General features: G+C 47.1%; 1 protein-coding gene across 1 annotated transcript; it reads left to right on the top strand.

The window, feature by feature from the left end:
• Positions 1 to 8789: 8789 nt before the first annotated feature.
• LOC137526044 (taste receptor type 2 member 7-like) lies at positions 8790 to 10544 on the top strand. Its single transcript, XM_068247256.1, has 2 exons — positions 8790 to 8866; positions 9722 to 10544. The coding sequence occupies exons 1-2, from the start codon at positions 8790 to 8792 to the stop codon at positions 10542 to 10544; spliced, it is 900 nt and encodes a 299-aa protein (XP_068103357.1).
• The last annotated feature ends 11658 nt before the right edge of the window (positions 10545 to 22202 follow it).

Below are 22202 nucleotides of genomic sequence, written 5' to 3'. Positions count from 1 at the left end.
CTCGGCAGAGAAGCTAATTTGTAAACACAGGATTTTAACCCTACGTCTGTTTCCATGAGAAAGGGAGGTAGACGACCCTGCAGATGTATTGCAGGATTTGTATCAGCTGTAACAAAGCTTATTATGTTGTTGCTTATAGATGCTTTCTATATATGCTTTTAGAACAGAGAAGAAGTTCTGAGTTCAGGTCCACTTTAAAATGGATTGTTTGAGAGTTTACACCATTCCATGGACAGAACATGCCTACAACAACTTTGAAGATGTATTACTTGGTTTATTGTGAAGCAAACAACAAGTAGGGCAAAATAACAGAAAACGCCAGCATGGGTTACTATTCACCCACTCATCGTCAGTACTTTGTGGAGCCACCTTTTGCGGCAATCAAAACTGCAAGTCACTTTAGATAAGTCTCTATGGGGTCGAATCACTATAACAAAATAGCGTGCATGATCAGAGTTAACGTCAGGGGCGCAGCTAGAAATCACGGGGCCCCATAGCAAACTTAGGGTTTGGGCCCCCCCTGCCCAAAAATAGCAAAGCACCTTTGTGGCCCTTACCTCCATACACCATTTTTTTGGTAACTAGAGTGCCTCCCAGCATTAACTAGCCCTTCATTAAGGGTAGGTAGAGGAACCCCTTGGGTAGACCTCAATATGGGTTACCAAAATGTCCCCCCATAGAGAGGACACCATGTACAGGTAGCTTCCACCCTTATAGGTAGCCAGATGTAGCTCCTACTTCCTTTGCAGAGTAGCTGCAGCAACAAATAACTAACCTCTCTGGGGTCAAGTGGTGATCAGTCTTCCCCAGGAGTCATGTATTTATGATTAGAGTGCCCTCTCTCATCATGTAACAAGATGAGAGAAAGCGCTGTAGTCATGGAGACAGGTCTCCTAGAGACTGCAGATCACTGGTGGAGCCTGGAGAAGCAAGTCCCGATACTCTGCACTTTGGCTTACCTCCAAAGTTTTGGATCCAGGAAAAAGGGACACTCGACTACACTTAAAATTACACGTGGCAGAAGCAACAAAAAATTTGGTGTAATCATAATGCAAGTGGCATGATGTATGGTGGGCAGGGCCAAATGTACATGAATCTACCAGCTCCACCCTGTACCATAATGGAGCATTTGCACAAAAAACACTTTGGTAAAGTTGATGTGCACAGAGAGCGTAGGATAATTTTACCATTACTGACAAGGTTTCGATCATTGTCAGATTAATGTGCATTACCCTAGCAGCACTTGGATTACTTAGGTAATGTAAATATGCTAATGTCACAATGATGACTACCTTGTCAGTGCAAAAACAGTAAGTGGTAAAATTGCTGTTCTGCACAGATTAACTTTACCAAAGTTTTGTGCATATTATCCCCAGGCGCCAATGCAAGACATTTAGTTACCTCTGTCCAGGCTGCTTTGGGGAGTACTGAGTGAGCACTGATTTGTTCTCTCTTCCTGGCTGGCCTCCTTACAGGTAGGGATGAGCTTCTGAGTGCTCGTTCTGAGATTTGAATAAAACTGGCCATGACAGGAGGGGGGGGGGGGGGGGGTAACACACTCGTGTCACCACCTCCAGTCGGCTTTGAAGGAAGCAATATCAGAATAGAGGAACCCGACGTGGGACACAAGGGCAAGAGGCAGCGACATGGGCACGTTAACCCCCCCCCCCCCCCTACCACAGGTGTGAACCGTCCGTTTCATACAAGATTCAGAATGAGCACCTACGGGTAGCAGTGGGGAGAGAGCCCCAGAGTCTGTCTGGATATGTTGCAACTGGGGGTGGGGAGATATGCCCGCTCAGGCAACCAGGGGGACCTCAAGTGTCAGCTACTACTGTAACACAGCCTATTCTGCCACTTGTCCTGCCTCACCACCTGGAGCATGAGAGGCTACACAGGATGAGATAGGCTATGCTGGGCCCTGTAACCTCCCACACACCCTCTCCCAAAACAGACACACACAAAGCATGCTGGGCCCTGTAGTCCCCATCCACTCCCAATACACACACCAAGCAGGCCATTGATTACCTGCGTAAACAGGATAAAACAGGGCATGCTGGGCCCTGTAGTCTACACCACCCTCTACACACACACACACACACACACACACACACAGCACACACAGCACACACACACACACACACACACACACACACACACACACACACACACACACACACACACACACACACACACACACACACACCCAAGCAGGCCAGTGATTACCTAGCATATAGAGGCTGCTTACACCATGGGCCCTTTAGTTCCCCACCCAGGGATGTAGCAATAGAGGGTGCAGAGGTTGCGACCCCACCGGGGCCCTTGGGCCAGAGGGGCCCCGAAGGGCCCTCCCTCAACTACAGTATTATCTCTCTATTGGTCCTGTGCTCATAATAATCACTTCTATACAGGGCCGGATTTGTGGGCAGGCCAAATAGGCACGTGCCTGGGGCGGAGCCAAGGAAGGGGCGGGTTGACAAGCAGTCAACCTACCAACCAGTGTCCTCACTGCCGCTGACATTATTCCCCACAGTAATGTAGTGCAAGTGCCTTGTACAGTATATCTGTAGCCGCCCCCTGCTTTGCTCTGCACACAGTCCCATGTCTGTGTGTGCAGCAGCATCAGCGGCTACTTAGAGGGACAGACTGGGCAGCTATACTAATGTGAGTGTGACAGGAGCAGCGGCTGTATCGCTGCAGTCCTGCCCACTGTAATTCACTTTAGACGTCAAATGGTAAGGCTGCCCCGCCCCTCTTCCTCCCCTTTGCTAGTGTGCCCGGGTAATATGAAGCTAGAGGAGATCTGTTCTGTGTTCAGCAGACATGAAGTGGAAGGAGGCTCATCTCCTTCGCCTATTTTCCACATGGCTACACACTACTGTGTGCAGGAATTGTACAGCTGCTGGGTCCGTCCTGGTGTGACATCCTGCAAGGGAGTGAGAGCACGTCTGATTGAGTGAAGGAGGGGACCCAGGACACTGTAAGTTGATGCAGATGAAGAAGTACTGTGTGTTTTAAACAAGAACTAAAGCTAAAAAAAAGCTTAAACAGGATTTACCCATTTCTGTTTCTTCCAACCCCCCAGAGTGCTCTTGCCCCTCAGTTTCTTAGGACTTATCTCTGTCATATAGCTGTCACCCCTCTTAAGAAGCTGACTGGGCACAGTCACAACTATGGCACATGCAATGTCCTGTGTGCACAGCACCTCCTATATCATGCTCCCCAGTGACTGCACAGCAGCGATGGCTAGTGAGGTTCTATGCTTGTGCGATTTGAATTATTTCCCAACTACGCATGTGCAGAATGCTCTGGACTACGGTTGCCTTGCCGCTTGGAAGCATAATGGAGGAGATTGCATGCATGCGCCATAGCTGCGACTGAGGCCAGTTGCAGCTTTTTAAGTATGGCTATAGCAGATGGAGAGGAGTCTAAAGGAACTGAGGGACCAGAAGCAGTATCCCACCCCTGCTGCGGGAAGAAGCCCCAAATATGTGTAAATACTGTTTTTTGCTTAGTTCACCTTTCTGGAATTGTGTGGTGGTGTTTTTTAATTCTTTAAAGCTCACTTGAACTGTGTTTAAAACTATGCATTTTTACTTACCCAGAGCTTCTTCCAGCTCCCCGTAGTCCATGAGGCCCCACAGCATTCTCTGGGCCCCCTCCATTCTTTCACTATCGGCTCTGTAAGTTTGGCACTCTGACTGCGCATGCACAGTCCCATTCATGCGCCCTTCTGAAGTATGCCCCTCATTCCATCCTGGTCCTTTAGCTCACACTGCGGCCCCCAGTTCTGGTCCACACATCCCTCTAATGCTGGGTACACACATTTTGATTTCCCGCTCGATCCGCGGGAGCGATTATTTCCGACATGTTCGATCGATACAGCCGTCGATTTTGCATACTTAAAAGGGAACCAGAGACGAAATCTGTGTAAAAAATGAAAAAAGATTTTATACATACCTGGGGCTTCCTCCAGCCCCATAAGCCTGGATCGCTCCCACGCCGCCATCCTCCGCTGCCTCTATCGCCGGTACCGGGTCCCGTCACTTCACGAGATCAGTTGTACGCATGCGCAGGGGCTCCATCCGGCTTTGTATGCATGCACCTGCACAGTACGGTGGGAGCCCACTGCGCTTGCGTCGACTGGCCGAAAGTACCGGCGGACCGAGGCAGCAGTGGATGGCGGCGTGGGAGCGATCCAGGCTGATGGGGCTGGAGGAAGCCCCAGGTATGTATAAATATATGTATTCATCTCTGGTTCTCTTTAACATGCAAAATCAACGACTGTATCGATCGAAACCTGATCAAACATGTCGGAAATAATCGATCGATCCCGCGGATTAAGCGGGAAATCGCAACGTGTATACCCAGCATAAAGCATGGGTGGGAGGGGAGGTCATCCGATTACCTATACTGAGTGTGTACAAGCACAACCATACTGGGTATGTGCAAGTACATGCCCAGTAGAACAAAACAGCTTGTGCAAAGAGGAAAAGGCCATATACAAGTGGGTTTGTGTTACTGGGCATGTGCAGACCATACTCGAGCATGTCAAGTACAATGGGGCTTGTACACAGAGGGAAGTGCAGACTCGAGGAAGAAGAGAGCCTCAAACAGCAGTGGTGGGATCTGAATATGTTCAGAGGGTTCCAGCACTGGAACAGTGGGTCCCAGGAGGATCTACTATGGTAAGTATCTTTATTTTAAGTATACTTTATTTTATTTTAAGTATACTTATATGGTAAGTATCTTTATTTTGCTATATGTTAGGGGGGAAAGTGTGTGTAAGTTGGGGGTTGGGGTTGGTTGAGATCCTGTTAGGTTGGTCAGGGGGCGGCTGTTGACAGTGGGCCTTGGGCCGTAAAAAGTAGAAATCCGGCCCTGCTTCTATAGATACTTTGAATAGTGGTAATAATTAACAAGCTGCTCCCCATCCCCTTCTTGCACCTCTGACACTGTAGATGCCATTGGCAGGTTTTGGTGCGCCGTATCAATGTATAGAGTGCTTGGGGGGCCCCATTGTAAAACTTGCATTGGGGCCCACAACTCTTAAGCTATGCCACTGTCCCCACCCACTTTCTCACAAAACAAACACACACCCAGCATAGGGCGTGCTGGGCCCTGTAGTTCCCCCCCCCCCCACACTCTCTCACAAAACAAACACACACCCAGCACAGCATAGGGCATGCTGGTCCCTGTAGTCCCCCCCACACTATCTCACAAAACAGACACACACCCAGCATAGGGCATGCTGGTCCCTGTAGTCCCCCCCCCCACACTATCTCACAAAACAGACACACACCCAGCATAGGGCATACTGGGCCCTGTAGTCCCCCCCCCCTTCTCACAAAACAAACACACACTCAGCATAGGGCATGCTGGGCTTGCTGGGCCCTGTAGTTCCCCACCCAGGGCTGCCATCAGAAATGATGGGGCCCCTCACACATCATCAGGACTGGGCCCCCTGGTCCCACCCACTGGCTACTGTGTCCGCCTACTAGCCACCCCACCCCGTGCCCGCCAGTAACTGCTTTCATAGGATAGGATTAAGGATATCTTAGTGGAAAATAAAATGAAAAACGGGGGGAGCAGGCATGTGTAGTGGGCTGTCCTCATGCCCACCTTTCCCCCATTCTCCTCCATCCCCCTCCATTAGTCAGTAGCGACCCCCCAAACTTCTGGGTCAGGTGGTGGCGCTTACTGTGCAGGTGATGCCCAGTGAAGCATATCCTTGTACGCATTTATGCGGGTGGGAGCACTCTGAGCATGCCCACTACGTAGCTGTGACATCACAACGACATAGTGCGCTTGTACAGAGCACTCCCACCTGCCCGCATGAACGCATACAAGGATACGCTTCACCGTGCAGTGCCTGTGCAGTAACCCGTCACCACCCCAACCCAGAAGTGAGTTCGGGGGGTCGCTCGCTACTGACTAGCGGAGGGGGATGGAAGAGAACGGGGGGATCGGTGGCCATGTGGAGAGCCCACTACACATGCCTGCTCCCCCTGTTTTTTCATATTATTTTCCACTAAGGTATTCTTTTTAATGCCAGCGCATTGGCAGGGCCGGATTTGTACTTTTTACCGCCCAAGGCCCGGTGCCTCCGGTCTCCCCATGAAAACAGCTCGACTATGATTGGATTATCGGACATAGGAAAAGGAAGGAGGTTAGAGATACTGATAGATCAGGGTATTGGATTAGGTATTTACAAAAAAATGGTAGTTTAGTTAGTAGGAGAGATTAAAGGCTAGTCATTTTGGCAAAAGGGGGAGGCTAGGAATTAGATAATAGGATTATGGGAAAAGGGATAACATTTTCAAGTTAAGGTTACTGATCACAAGATTAGGGTGATTAAATTGACTGAGAACAGTCAGTGACATGACTATGTACTCTGTAAAGTGCTACAGAAGATGTCAGTGCTATATAAATACATAATAATAATACGGTGGGACATTATACTATGACTATGGTAGGATTAGATTGTGAGGTCCTCTGAGGACAGTCAGTGACATGACTATGTACTCTGTAAAGTGCTACAGAAGATGTCAGTGTGTTTTTTTCTTGCTATTGTTATATTGCAATTCTATGTGTCCAGCGCAGAAGTTAGCTGTTGGAGACAGGTCTGCTGGTTCTAGTAGTGCACTGACCATAACCCAATAATCCTTCATCACCACTACTGGCATCTAGAATCCATTACTGCCCCCTGTATAAGGCCTCAGTGCAGAATCAGTTTTTTTTGTTTTTTGGCCACTTAACTGTCATTGAATTATTTCAGCCCGACCATAGGGGCTTGAAAACCATTATCGCCTGCACTTATGCGAACATGCGCACAAGCACAGTGGCCAGTACACACCACTACACAAAGACTGCCGCCAAGAGCACTAATGAAATGTATGTCCAGGAGGTGTCAACTAGCAAAAACAATGATTTGCTCACCTGACGTTATCACTAAAGCTCTTTGCGGTTGATTGTAGTGCGTTAAACATGGCATTTCATCTGTCAGTGTGAAATGGGCCTAACCCTTACACTACCTTATGGCCGTGTACACACACCGGATGTTTTAACTACTTAACAACCGCCCCACGCCAATGGGCGTGGTCACAGCGGCAGCCCCAGGACCGCCTAACGCCAATTGGCGTCAAGTCCTGGGGCTGGGATTTGCAGGAGATCGCGCTCAGGTTGCGCGCACATCTCCTTCTTGAGGGGCGGAGCTCAGCCCCGACTTTAGTCTCCGAGCGGCTATTGCCGCTCGGGAGACTGTTAGACAGTGAAATCACCGCCTTTACACAGTGTACAGTGCTGCGATCAGCAGCAGCGCTGTACTGAGGACAGCCATGTGACACGGCTGTCCACCGGGAGGACTCAGAAGCGATACGCTGTGATAGGCAGATGGGGGGAGGGTAATGTGCTTATGAAGAAAAAAATATATATAAAAAATGACACAGAAAATGTTTGTTTATAAACAAACAAACAAACAAACCAAAGAGAGCTCTGTTGGTGGGGGGAAAAGGGGGGGAATCACTTGTGTGCTGTGTTGTGCGGCCCTGCAGCTTGGCCTTAAAGCTGCAGTGGCCATTGTCATAATAAAAGGCAGGGGCGTAGCAATTGGGGTTGCAGAGGTAGCGACCGCATCGGGGCCCTTGGGCCAGAGGGGCCCTGAAGGGCCTTCCCTCAACTACAGTATTAGCTCTCTATTGGTCCTGTGCTCATAATAATCACTTCTACAGATACTTTGAATAGTGGTAATCATTAACAAGCTGTTCCCCATCCCCTTCTTGCACCTCTGACACTGTAGTTGCCATTGGCAGGTTTTGGTGTGCCATATCAATTGTTATGTATAGAGTGCTTGGGGGGCCCCAATGTAAAACTTGCATCGGGGCCCACAGCTCCTTAGCTACGCCACTGATATTAAAAGGCCTGGTCTTTAGGGGGTTAATCACTATGGTCCTCAAGTGGTTAAAGCACTTAATTCTAACAAATTTAAGAATGTAATGTGATTTCTTCCCTTAATTCCATACATTTCAGAATGTAATGTGATTTCTCCCCTTTTAGAGATTAAAACACAACTTTTGACATGGATCCCCCTTCGGCATGCCATGATCCAGGTGTTAGGCCCCTTGAAACAACTTCCCATCACTTTTGTGGCCAGAAACAGTTACTTTAGGCTTCAAAATTTGCCTGCCCATTGAAGTCTACGGTGGTTCAGCTGATTCGCCTGTTTGCAAACTTTTGCAGAAAATTTGTATTCCCTACATTCTGCCCTGAACAAGCACAATATTTCTTAAGCTGTTCCCTTACAAAATAAGACGGCTATATCAACCTCAGGCAGGGCCGGTTCTAGCTACAATGGGGCATGGGGGGGAAAGGAACATGGGGCCCCCATGAATGAGGTGAGTGTGTGCCTGTCCCCACTACTTCCGTAACACTGCAGAGGAGAGGAGGGAGCGTGAGGGGGGGGGGGGAAGGGAGGAGGTTGCTTAGCAATAAAATTTAGGGGGGAGGTGGGGACTCTTGGGGCCAGAGGGCCCAACCGTCCCGTTTTCGTCTGGACTGTCATGATTTTGGGGGGCTCTCCCGCTATCACGGTATGAGCCCCCCAAATCCCGGGCAGCAGTGGGCAGTGAGGGTGAAAAAAAAATGATTGAGGCGCCAGCCGCGGGTAAGTGGGATGCGGGACGCGTGCATCCCATTACTACCTCCCTCCCTCCCTTGGAATCTGCCCCCTGTGTGTCCCCCCGTTAGCAGAGTTCTGAGCGGGCTGTCATTACCTGCGTCCATGCGTACCGATGTCCGGCATCAATCTGCTTCCTGTGACGTCACAGGAAGCAGGAAGCCAGATGCTGGTACGCGTCCATGGATACCGGTAAGCTGACAGCCCGCTCCGCTTAGCTGCACACTCTGCAAGCAGAGGGGAGACACAGGGGGGCAGATTCCAAGGGAGGAGGGAGATAGAATGTAAAGACAGGCATCCCGCATCCCACTTCCGCGCGGCTGGCGCCTCATTCATTTTTTTCTTGTATTGGCACCCTCCTCCCCACTCTCATGGCCATCCTCACCCTCCTCCCCACCCACCCACGGACACCCTCCTCCCCATCATATATGGGGGAAACATGTATTAAAAAATATAAGGGGATTTTATGGTAGGTGTGACTTGGGGGGGGGGGGGGGTTGGGGGGGGGGGGGCGTGGTTAGGAGTGTGGCCTAAGTGTCCCGATCCCTAGCTTTAAAATGTTGGGAGGTATGCTTGGGGCCCCAATGGATGTTGGGGCAATTGCTCCCTTTGTTCCTATGGCAGCATCGGCTCTGACAACAGATTCAAGAAACACAAAATACTGTAAATGACTAATCTGTTTTCTCTGGGCAAAAAAAAGAAAAAACAACATAAGCTGTAGCCTCTGATGTGTGTTCCAAAGCAAATAATTCTCTGTATCTTTGTACTTTGCATATATGAAAATTGGAAAAGCCAGGCGATCTCTCCTGATCAGAGTGTAATTTATGTTTAATAATAAAACATACAGCATAACATCACTGCACACAGTCTGCTGGGGAAACGCTGATTAGGACAGCATAAGTCTCTGCTGAAATAGCTAGACTTTACTCATAGGACTTGTAGAGAAAAGCATCACCCGACTATGGATCCCAAAGGCATTTTTTTATTTTGTTTAGTAATTTTTGAGACAATTTCTGGCATTTTTAACACTTTATTCATCATGTTCAGAATTGTCATAGACAGTCTTAACAAAAATAATGTGAGCTCCACAGATAAAATCATGTTTTCTCTGAGCTTCTCCAACTTGTGTTTCTGCACTTTTCAGCCAATCTTAGTTTTCCTTAAACATTTAAGAATTACCCCACCTAGAGCTTTTACCCTCATTGCAGATGCATTGGCTTTGTATGGATCACTCTCTTCCTCGTGGCTGACCTCCTGTCTCTGCCTCTTCTATCTCATTAAAATTGTGCACTTCAGCTCCAGGTTCCTCTCCTGGCTGAAGATGAAGATTGACGAGCTGGTCCCACGGCTGGTCACGATGGTGATGTTGGTGATTCTTGTTTTAAGCTTCCTAGAGAAGATTCGTGAATCAGCCTGCAACATAAATGTGCCCTCATTAAACAAAACAGGAAATAGTTACTTGACAAAGTGTCAACTCTCTTCTATGTTTAACGTTATTCTTATCAGCAGATTTATCTCCCTTCTATCGATGACCCTCATAACTGCTGGCACCTCGGCCTCCATCGCTCTGCACGTCCATAGGATGAAAAGAAACATAACTTCCTCTACAAATGCCAATAATAAGGCTATGATAGTTGTACGCACTATGGTGTGTCTCCTGGTCTACTATATCCTATTTTGTGTAGTATTCATGCTTGCACGTTTTTCAGGCTTTCAGATCTTTTTAGATTCAAATAGTTTTTTGATGTACCTAGTTGTGCTGTTCTCCTTCACCCCTGTTCAGTCCATTATTCTTATTCTTGGTAACCCCAAATATAAGGAGAGGTTGATGTCCATGTTGTGTTTATGCCGCAGGGTGTGTGTAAAGTGATGTCAGGCAGGCACAAACAAGCAGTGAATACAGAAAACTTACAACATTTTTTTACACATTTAGTGCAGAACATTGTGGAAAGCAGTGGAAATCCAGGGGGGTTGTAGTAATAACACACAGGGGGTCGTAGGAATAACACATACTTGTACTTATTCACCTACTGCAAAATTGATGCGTATATGCATCCTACGTGAGCACCTTAAGTGCAAAAAGGACAATTCAAAACCAAAAAAAGTCCTACTATTCCGCTAAAGGACACGTCCATGTGCACACATTTGAACCCTTCAGCCCATGGCATGGAGTGATTAAACTCCCTAAAGTAAAATTGATCTCCTTCTTGACCGCCTAACGCCGATAGGCATCGGGAAGGTGGCTCCCCCAGGACTGTCTAATGCCGATTGGTGTCAAGTCCTGGGGGAGGAGATTACAACAACAACAACAACAAATAACATTTGTAAAGCGCTTTTCTCCCGTGGGACTCAAAGCGCATAAGCATGGCTCCGACCATCGTGGTACAGGGGAAGAATTTTATAAATCTGGGAATGCCAGGCTAAACAGGTGGCTTTTCAGTCTGGATTTGAATAGCTCCAGGGATGGTGCTGTCTTTACTGGGTGTGGTAGGGAGTTCCAAAGAGTAGGGGCAGCATGACAGAAGGCTCTGTCTCCAGATTTTTTGAGGTGCACTCTGGGAGTGACCAAGTTTATAGAACTTGCTGATCTGAGGTTGTGAGAGGTGTGGTGCAGCTTCAGCAAGTCCTTCATGTATCCAGGGCCCAGATTGTGCAGGGATTTGAATGTCAGCAGTCCAATCTTGAAGAGTATTCTCCATTCTACTGGTAGCCAGTGCAGTGAGCGAAGGATCGGTGTAATGTGACAGTGGCGAGGCTGGTTTGTTAGCAATCTGGCAGCAGCATTCTGCACTAATTGCAGGCGACGCAAGTCTTTTTTGGGGAGGCCAGCATAAAGGGCATTGCAGTAGTCCAGCCGTGATGTGATGAAGGCGTGGACTAGGGTTTGAAGATCCTCTGGGGGAATCAGATGTTTAATCTTTGCAATGTTCTTCAGATGAAAGAAGGAAGATTTAACTACAGATGAAATTTGGTTTCTGAAACTCAATTCCCCATCGATTAGTACGCCAAGGCTGCGCACAAGGTTGGAGCTGTTTATGTCTGAATTCCCAATTCTGATTGGTGTTGCTTTAGGATAGAGCTGTTTTGATGGCGAGCACTGGCTTTGGACAAACAGGACGTCAGTTTTGTCAGCATTCAGTTTCAACCAGTTATCATTCATCCATGCCTGAAGCTCAGCTAAGCAAGAGTTTATTTTTGGGGTAGGGTCTGTTCCACCAGGTTTGAAGGACAGGTATAGCTGTGTGTCATCGGCGTAGCAGTGGTACGTCAGGCCATGTCGTTGGATAAGTGTACCGAGTGGCAACATGTAGATTGCAAACAGCAGAGGGGATAGGATTGATCCTTGTGGCACTCCGAATTGTAGAGGTGCAGGTTTGGACATTATAGGTCCTAGGGATACTCTCTGTGTTCTGTCAGTCAGGAATGATCTGAACCACTGGAGGACTGATCCACTGATGCCACAGTACTCCTGCAGTCTGTTAAGCAGGATTTCATGGTCAACTGTATCAAAAGCAGCTGAGAGATCCAACAGGATTAGGATGGAGCATTCCCCTCTGTCCCTTGCCATGAGCAGATCGTTGCAGACTTGGATGAGGGCTGTTTCACAGCTGTGGTGTTTCTTAAAGCGGGCATCATGTGTGCGGAAGCACCTGCGCATCCCCGCTTTGGTTATGGAGCTCCGGTCTGTAAACAGCCTGCTAGCTTGCAATTGCTGCTAGCAGGCTGTTAAAAAAAATGTTTTTTTCCCCTTCATACAGCGCTGCACATAGATAGTAAGGGGATAGCTTAGTGACAAAGCTGTCCCCTTGAGTGGCCTACAATGTGATCCCCTCTCATAGGCTGATGCCTATAAGGGCCCTTTTCCACTAGCAGTCGCTAGCGTTCGCGCTGAACGCTAGCGATTGCTGAATCGCAATTCCACCGTTTTCCCGACGTTTGCGGCCGCGATTTTGCTATGCTATGCACTGCATAGCAAAATCGCGGCAAAAGTCGCTCCGCGGCGCGATCGCGATCAAGTAAAAAACGAATCGCGGTAGTGGAAATGACCTACCGCGATTCCTATGTTAAAAAGCAAACCGTAGCGATTGTAAAATCGCTAGCGGTTTGCGGTTTTGCGATTCAGCTAGCGCAAACGCGCTAGTGGAAAAGGGCCCTAAGAGGTGATCCCTGATTGGATCTTGGGGGTGTGGGGGGGGGGAAATAGGGTAATTAAATTATAAAATACTAGCTGACCCGTGGCGTAGCATACGCCGCATAAGGGGGTAGAGGGCAGAAAGGGGGTATTGGGCACAGTGGCGAGGAGGGGGGTTGGACCCCCCCTCAACTGGGTCCCCCATGTGTGCTCCCCCTCCAGCTTAAGCTCAGCAGGAACCCCCCCTCACCTGGGTCCCCATGTGCATTCCCCCTCCAGCTTAAGCTCAGCAGGAACCCCCCTCACCTGGGTCCCCCATGTGCACTCCCCCTCCATTTTAAGCTCAGCAGGAACCCCCCCTTACCTGGGTCCCCCATGTGCACTCCCCCTCCAGCTTAAGCTCAGCAGGAACCTACCTCACCTACCCTCACCTACCTGGGTCCCCCATGTGCGCTCCCCCTCCTGCTTAAGCACAGTGGCAGCCGCCACTATTAGTAAGAGGCAGCGGGCGGGGATGCCTCACCTCTTCCGTGTTCCAGCGTGCGTTCCACTGTTGTCACTTCCTGCAATGCCGCCCACTGTATTGGTGTAATTTGCCTTTTTAAAATAGAAGGAAATCTGCAATAATTCTGCTATAAGTAAACATTTATAGTTACCCACAATGCACTGCTACTGCCAGTTATCCCTTTTCACCCTTGGTAACCCAAGCAAGCATCCAGAACCACTGGTGTACAGCTATCCTATAGCTTTAAATTTTACACATCCATATCAAACCCACATGTGACAGCCTGTTTCAGACTTTTGATCCTTATCTGTACATGGCAAGGATTGATAGGGCTGTATGAGACAGGGCTTGGACCAGTACAACAGAGTAACCAAGCAGCTCAGGGCGACCCAAACCACTCGGAATGTATAGGGAGAAAAAAGATTTGGCTTCTTAAAACAGAAGAAAATCTGCAATAATTCAGCTATAAGTGAACATTTGTAGTTACCCACAATGCACCGCTATTAAATATGCAAATTATTCCTTTTCACCCTTGGTAAGTCAAGCAAGCCTTGATTCACAAAGCCTGATTCACAAAGGCTATCATTCATAAAGCATTTTGGCATGCGGAAATGCTTAAAACAGCTGACTTTACCGACCACTTAGCAAAGTCAGCATTCATAAAGGCTCTTTCCGCATGAAATAATGACACTACCGAGCAGAGTGATAAATCACCGCCTTGTGCGGTGATTATCGGTACAAATGTAACAAAATGTTAATTCATAAAGATTTACGCAAGCGGTGTGAGGTCGGGGACGCTCCCTCTGATGTGGCGATACCAATGTAAGTGAATGGAGACACACAGTCTCAGTCACAGTGAAGTTTTAAGAACCGATTGCGAAGAACGGTGTTTTCCCGCACTACCGACTGGTCCTTTATGAATGATAGCCTATGCGCGCGCAAAAGTCCACGAATGGCACTTCACGTGCTAAATGTTTAACACACCCGTGGTAAACAGTTTGCACTGCGTTGTGAATCATGACCTTATAGCTTTAAATTTTACACAGTCATATCAAACCCACATGTGACAACCTATTTCAGAATTTTGATCCTCATCAGCACACAGCAGGGATTGATAGGGCTGTAGGAGATAGGGCTTGGACCAGTACAACAGAGTAACCAAGCAGCTCAGGGTAACCCAAACTACTAAGAATGTATAGGAGGTTAAAAGAGACCAAAAAGCCCTCCTACTAAAAAAAGCAAAGCTTGGTGTAATTTGCCTTCTTAAAACAGAAGCAAATCTGCAATAATTCAGCTATAAGTGAACATTTGTGGTTACCCACAATGCACTGCTTCTAAATATGCAAATTATCCCTTTTCACCCTTGGTCTGATATGGCACTACTTCTTCTTCTTGCTTGGACCAGCCCCTTCTTCTTGCTTGGACCGGCCCTGGGGGCTGGGCACTACTTCTTCTTCTTGCTTGGACTGGCCCTGGGGGCAGGGCGCTACTTCTTCTTCTTGCTTGAAGGTTGAGGCACTTACTCTATTATATATATAGATAGATATATTTTAAATTAATAATAAAAAAAACACAGCAGCAGCGATCAGAGCCCACCAACGGAAAGTTGGTGGGCAGAAAAGGGGGGCAGACTCATTCGGCTACTAAATTGTATCACCGTACAGAACACTGTTAAAGCTGCAGTGTGCTGGATTATAAAAAAAATAGCCTGGTCACTAAGGGGGTGTAAGCCTGTGGTCCTCAAATTAAGTACCTAATCTTAGGTACATAAAAGAACATTTAAAAGTATTCCCTATGTGTAACAATGTTTACATTCAATGCAGAGAATAGCATAAGTATGTACTGCTCTGCTACTTTCTGCTAACCAGCAATTGTAATCATTGTCAGCTAGAATTTTCTGCACGGTCTCTTTACTCTGCTTCCCCTCCTCTGCTAAAGTGCCTCAGCCATTGCCAAGGCAATGTGTCTATTCAGCAGTGGAGGAGGGGAAGCAGAGTGAAGAGACCAGACAGAGAGCTTAGCCTGGGTGGCATTGATTATATTTGTCAATTAGCTCTCTCTTTTGAAAGTAACCGTTTTTACACACAGGTAATGCTTTCAATTTTTTTTATGTACATAAAAGTAGGAACATAAACACTCATGAAAGCTAAAGATGCAGATATAAAAAAAAAAAAAAACTTTCTTTAACTTTAAAAAATGCAAATAGCCATTAAGATATCCTATGAGAAATATGATATACTAGTTCCTGCATACAATATAATGGGCTCGATTCACAAAAGCATGCTAACTTGGTTAACACGCCTAAAAGCGTTTTAACTACAGTGCTAAGTAATAACTTTTACTTAACACGCGCAAAGCTTAGCGCCGCGCAGTGCGCGTGGAACGTTGCACCGGGTGCGCCGAAAACATTGCACCAGGTGCGCCTATGATGTTGCACAGGGTGCGCCACAAACGTTGCACGGTGCGATGATTCGGGCCATTTACCCACCGCACCGTTAACTTAGCGTGCAAAGGTTAGCGCAACCTAGAGCTCTTTAGGCGGGCTAAGGGCCTTTTCACAGACATGCCAATACTTAGCACGCTTTTGTGAATGAAGCCCATAGTATGTTTTCCTCACACACTACCATCCTTTCATGAGTATTCAATGAAAGTTCATGAGGCAGTGTCTTAGAATAAATTGAATTCCAATCCACCTGAACCCTGTAACGTTGTGAGGGGGGTGCGGGGGGTGCGACCCGCACCAGGTGGGGTGCCCCCAGCCGCCCTAGAGGGGGTGCACCTTAATGGAGGGTGGAGCCGCGGGGAGGTCAACCCGACCTCTCCATCCCTCTCCCCGGGCCGCCCTCCATGCTCCCTTCCCCCAGTGCAGAGTGAGCACGCAGCCGCAGGGAAGCGCTGTACTAAACTACTCACCTCCCTGGTTCCAATCGCTGCACTCGCCGCCCGTCTTCCGCTCTTTGCATAGATGCTGATACACACGCTGCTTCCGGCTAAACAGGAAGCAGCGTGTGTATCAGCATCTATGCAGAGCGGGAGCAGACTGGCGGCGAGTGCAGCGATTGGAACCAGGGAGGTGAGTAGTTTAGTACAGCGCTTCCCTGCGGCTGCGTGCTCACTCTGCACTGGGAGGGGGGAGCATGGAGGGCGGCCCGGGGAGAGGGAGGGAGGGGGGCCATTATGGGGGGGGCACCTATCTACCTACCTAATACACGGGGGCAGCTACCTATCTAGCATATACTGGGGGGCACCTACCTAATCTAGCCTATACTGGGGGCACCTACCTAATCTATAGTGGGGGGCAGCTACCTATCTAACCTATACTGGGGGCACCTACCTAATCTAACCTATAATGGGGGGCAGCTACCTAATCTAACCTATACTGGGGGGCACCTACCTAATCTAGCCTATACTGGGGGGCACCTACCTAATCTAACCTATACTGGGGGCACCTACCTAATCTAGCCTATACTGGGGGGCACCTACCTAATATATAGTGGGGGCAGCTACCTATCTAACCTATACTCGGGGCACCTACCTAATCTAGCCTATAATGGGGGGCAGCTACCTAATCTAACCTATACTGGGGGGCACCTACCTAATCTAACGTATACTGGGGGGCACCTACCTAATCTATACTGGGGGCAGCTACCTATCTAACCTATACTGGGGGCACCTACCTAATTTAACCTATAATGGGGGGCAGCTACCTATCTAACCTTTGCTGGGGGGCACCTACCTAATCTAACCTATACTGGGGGGCAGCTACCTATCTAACCTGTACTGGAGGCACCTACCTATCTAACCTATACTGGGGGCAGCTACCTATGTAATCTATACTAGGGCACCTACCTATCTAACCTGTATTGGGGCACCTACCTACCTACCTAGCTAGCCTATACTGGTGGCAACTATACTGGCTACCTATATTGGAGGCACCTACCTAACTAACCTATACTACGGGCACCTACCTATCTAACCTATGCTGGGGGCAACTATTCTGGCTACCTATATTAGCCCACTGCCTTACTGTTACACTACACAGTTACCCCCACCCAGGTGATGTCATGTCCACACCCATTTTTTTGCCGCTGCGCGTTTCGCTTTTGGGGGGGCGGTAAATTATCCGCACCGGGTGTCAAACACCCTAGCTACGCCACTGCCTAAACCCACTATACTGACCACTAGCCTTAGCCAGTGGTTGTCATTATTGTGAGCATACAAATAGCAAAGATGTGTATCTGGCATATAGGGATATCCTGTAACAGTGGCGTATGATGAAGGGGGTGGCGTAAGGGGCTCGCCCTGAGTCTCAGCATGTAGTGCTGTGTCAACTGGTCCCCCTGCACAACTGCTTTACCTACTCAGGCTCTTCAGTCTGCTCCCGGCCACCTCCTCCAGAAAGTCTGGATGACCGGATCCCCATGTGCTGGATTGCTCGGATTGAAACCACAGATCTGCGGCAACCTGCAATGAAGAGGCAATGGACATTGTTTAGTAAAGCCAGCCACATACAGGAAGTAGACAAATGTCACTTCCTGTATGTAGCTGGCATTACTAGGCAACACTTGTTGTCTCTTCATTGCACAAAAGGTGGATCAGCGCAACACCAGGCCGCCTCGGAATGGCCTCCATCAGAGATGCGCTGAGCCCCCCCCCCAGGAACTACAAACGCACCTTGAACCCAAACAGAAGCTCTGCATATACACCAAAAGCATGCGGTGTGAATTCTGCCAGGCAATCTAGCACAGGGGGATCCAGTCATCCAGACTTTCTAGAGGAGGGGGCCGAGAGAAGATTGAGGAACTTAAAGGGAACCTGTACTGAGTAAAATTATTTAAAATAAACACATGAGGTAACTTCAAATGAACATTACATAGTTACCTTGCTATCGGTTCCTCTCAGAAGCTCACCATTTTCTTCTGACAATAATCCCTTCCAGTTCTGACAACATTTTGTCAGAACTGAAGTATATCAGTTGCTGTCAGTAAAATATCAGTTGCTGTCAGTTATAGCTGAGAGGACAACGGATGTGTCCATGTTTCCCTATGGCTCAAGTGGGCGATGTTACAGTTTAACTGTGTGCTGACCAGGAAGCTGTTATGGGGTAATGGCCATTTCAAAATGGAGGATGGATAATTCCATTGATCACAGAGGACAAACAGGACATGGGAGAGGAGAAAGAGATTGAGGAGTAGACTACATGGGAGGTACGTATGACCTGTGCATGTTGATTTTCACTTTTCATTTTCAGTTCAGGTTTTCTTTAAGGAGGTAAAACGGAGGTGGGGGGATTATATATACTGTATACACTGCCTATATAAATAGGGAATCTGACTAGCTATATACACTAGCTATTAAACATACTCTGAAAACACACCTGTTCAGACAAGCCTGTAATTTGCTATAGGCAGCACTGAAGGCACACTGACTCACCCACTAATCCTTGTGTTTCCTTCCCTTTTGTTTCCTCCCCACTACTCTCTAGATTGTAAGCTCGCAAGGGCAGGGACCTCCTCCTAGTGTTTCTCATACTGCTGTAATTTTAACATATGTACATGTACCAACAACACATCAACTATGTATGTATTTGTATTTATTATATTCGATGTTATGAGTGCACAGTGTCTTGTATTTCTTGTGTATATTTGTTCCCCATTATTTGTTTGTATTATGTACAGCGCTATGGAAGATGTTGGCGCTATATAAATAAAAAATAATAATAATATATACAGGGGGGGATCTGACTATATACACTGGTGAAACACTGCTGCATCATGTGTATTTTGTAGGGAAACACTGCGTATTGTGGCTATATGACGCTACCTATACTGGGGGCAACTGTTCCAGGCTACCTATACTGGGGGCACCTATTCCTGACATTACCCGCTGTGGCGTGCTTAGCACACCATACTCATGCCTTTCCTTTTTTGGGGGCGGGGGGATGTTATTTAATACCCAGAACCGAGTGTCAAATACTGTAGGTATGCCCCTGTCCTGTAATGATGTCACTCTGCTAGCCAATCAATGCCATCTCTGTGGATACTTTTCGTTTTGTCTTTACTAAGTATTGCTTATTGCATCCACATTCAATCTCATGCATGACCCCAAAAGTGGCTACATTTTTATTTATTTTTATTTTTTAATCTGCAACTTTGACTTTCATGAATGGATACACTTCTATAAAGATCTCTATAGGCTGCAAACTATTAGAGTGAGGGCATTGGATATTAGTGGCATTTTTAAAGTTGTAAGATTGGCGTACGTTAAAAAAGGGCGTCGGGAAAAAAGGGCGCAGGGTTTTAAACGATAAGCATGAATAGCGTTCAAAAATAAATTGTGCTATATTTTGTTTAAAAATAATGTTTTATAAAGCTATAAATCATTAAATAATGTGTATGAAATCGGCAATTGTAAAAACGTTAATCTTCCCTGTTTAAAAAGTGAGATGTATAATAACGTTTTATAAAAGATTAATAAGAATTTTACCAAAGCTATACCTAACCCTACTCTCACACAGAACCCTCCCTGTACCTACCCCTAACCCCTAGACCCCCTGGTGGTGCCTAAACCTAAGACCCCCTGGTGGTGCCTAAACCTAAGACCCCCTCTGGTGGTTCCTAACCCTAAGACCCCCCTGGTGGTGCCTAAACCTAAGACCCCCCTGGTGGTGCCTAAACCTAAGACCCCCCTGTGATTAATAACGTTTGAAAAAAATATTGTGCTGTTTTTCGTTTAAAAATAATGTTTTAAAAAAGTTTGTACTGTTTTTCGTTTAAAAATAATGTTTACAAAATTATAAATCATTAAATAATGTGTAATCATGAGAAGCAGTTATAAAACAGTAAAAGTCTCCGGGCGCCGCTTGTAAAACGTTATTTTTCTCCGGCGCCCTTTTTTTCCTGTCGGGCGCCCATTAAACGATATTTATTATGCTAGTGAATGGCGGCGCCCTTTTTGTCCACTTGCCTCAGGCGCCCGAATTTACTGTTTCCGTAAGATTGTAGGCATACGCACACTGTGTACTGAATGTATACTGAACTTGCAGAAGAAACTGAGTTCTTGGGGCCACCAACCAATAGTACAAAACATGTTACAAGGGACCACAAAGACACATCCACATTTCATTTTTCATTTATATTGGTATTTCAGCTAGTGATGAAGCTAATAGTTTGCTGTAATTACAGTTTTTGGACCCTGATATCCAAAGAATTGACTGTGCTCCTTTTTTTCCCCCGTGATTGCACTTCACATTTCGGAAGACTTCCCTGAGTCCCCTCCATATTTTGTGTATTGTGGTATCACAAGGGGTGGAAAGCCCTGCTGCTTGTGCCCAGTGACCTTTAAATGTATTGGAATCAATATCCCTGCTGGGTCCTGGATACATCTTGGGGATCTGAGACATTGCTGTGAATTCCAAAGACCATTCGTAAAAGGTCCAGATCACCTGATGAATAGACTATTCTCCTGGCGCATAGCTAATCTTAAATCTAAGCACTATTATGTGATTCGGGGAGAGATATATAGGGGAGAATGAAAATAAACTAATGGAATGTTTGGAGTATAAGGAATGGAAGAGCGAGTACGTATATGCAGTAGAGTGTGTTTTTAAGTCAAATATGTATGTGAAGTATGAAGAGGCGGAGTATAGATGGTTCTAGCTTAAATGTTGTATCATATGAAGCATATTTGTAGGAGTTAGGGAATAGCCTAAGGCTTGTGTAATCACTAGGCTTGGGAATATTATATAGGCGGAATGGTTTATAACTTTGGTGATCATTTGCCTTTGTTTTTTTCTTTTTTTTTGTGGTTTTTTTTCTTTGTTTTGCTTTTTTGCCTTACTACAACTTTCTCTTTTAGGGCCCGTTTCCACTTGTGCGGTGCGGAATCGCTGCTGATTCCCCGCTGACGAAATTGCATGCGGGTGCAATTCCGCATGCGTATTTTACCGCGATTTCGCATGCGATTTCGTATAGGTTAGTATTGATGTGATTTTAACCATGTCACTGCCTGTGTAATTTAACATTAGTTCCTATGCGAAATCGCATGGGAAATAGCGGTAAAATAGGCATGCAGATTTCTCCCGCACAGAAAAACACTCAGGATTACTGACAAGCGGAAACCGGGCCATCCACATGTATTGGCTATGCGAATCTGCATGCAGACAATGCATGCGGATTCGCGATAGTGGAAACGGGCCCTTAAAGTTGGAGGGAGGGATGGAAGGAAGAAGAAAAATAAAGATTTCACTGATTAAGCGATAAACCAACAATGATGCAAAACAATAACCTGACCCAAGAGGGCTGCGATGAAGCTTATATTAAATGGTTGGGCATATGATACAAGAGCTGAGTTAGAGAAAAAAAAAAAAGACTGTTCTCCTGGTGCATAGAATATCTTAAATGGAATTCACTTAGTGTGGAGGATAACCCTAATCTGCCGGAATCCTGCTATGTTCACTCAGGTTTTGACAAAATACTAAGAATTATTCTCTTCATGAATATTAATAAAACAGGGACCTTTTATGGAAAAACAAATAAACAAAGACACATTCCATGCAATATGATAGCAGGCCATTAGTCATGTGACAATGTACAGGTGCAACTTTAACCTTTTCGGGACCGGCCGCCTACCCCCCCTTAAGGACCAGGCATTTTGCGCAGGAGGGGGGTGCGCGCGTTTGGGGGGGTCAGGCGTCCGGATCCCGTCTGTGGCTGGCTGGATTTGTGTCCCTCCCATAGTGGCCTGTGCCCCCCCTTCTGCAAGCAGCCTTCACTCACCTTCCAGGCTCCAGCGATGAGCCGCACAGGACCCTCTTCTCCAGCCGGCATCTCCGTTCTGTCTGACGATCAGTTCCGGGTCGCGGCTTGATGACGTCATCATGCCGGGACCCA

This window comes from Hyperolius riggenbachi, chromosome 7 (genome assembly GCF_040937935.1).
Source record: "Hyperolius riggenbachi isolate aHypRig1 chromosome 7, aHypRig1.pri, whole genome shotgun sequence".
In the NCBI taxonomy this organism is placed as follows: domain Eukaryota; kingdom Metazoa; phylum Chordata; class Amphibia; order Anura; family Hyperoliidae; genus Hyperolius; species Hyperolius riggenbachi.
Note: the sequence above shows the minus strand (reverse complement) of the source record. Positions and strands in the feature narration are given on the sequence as shown.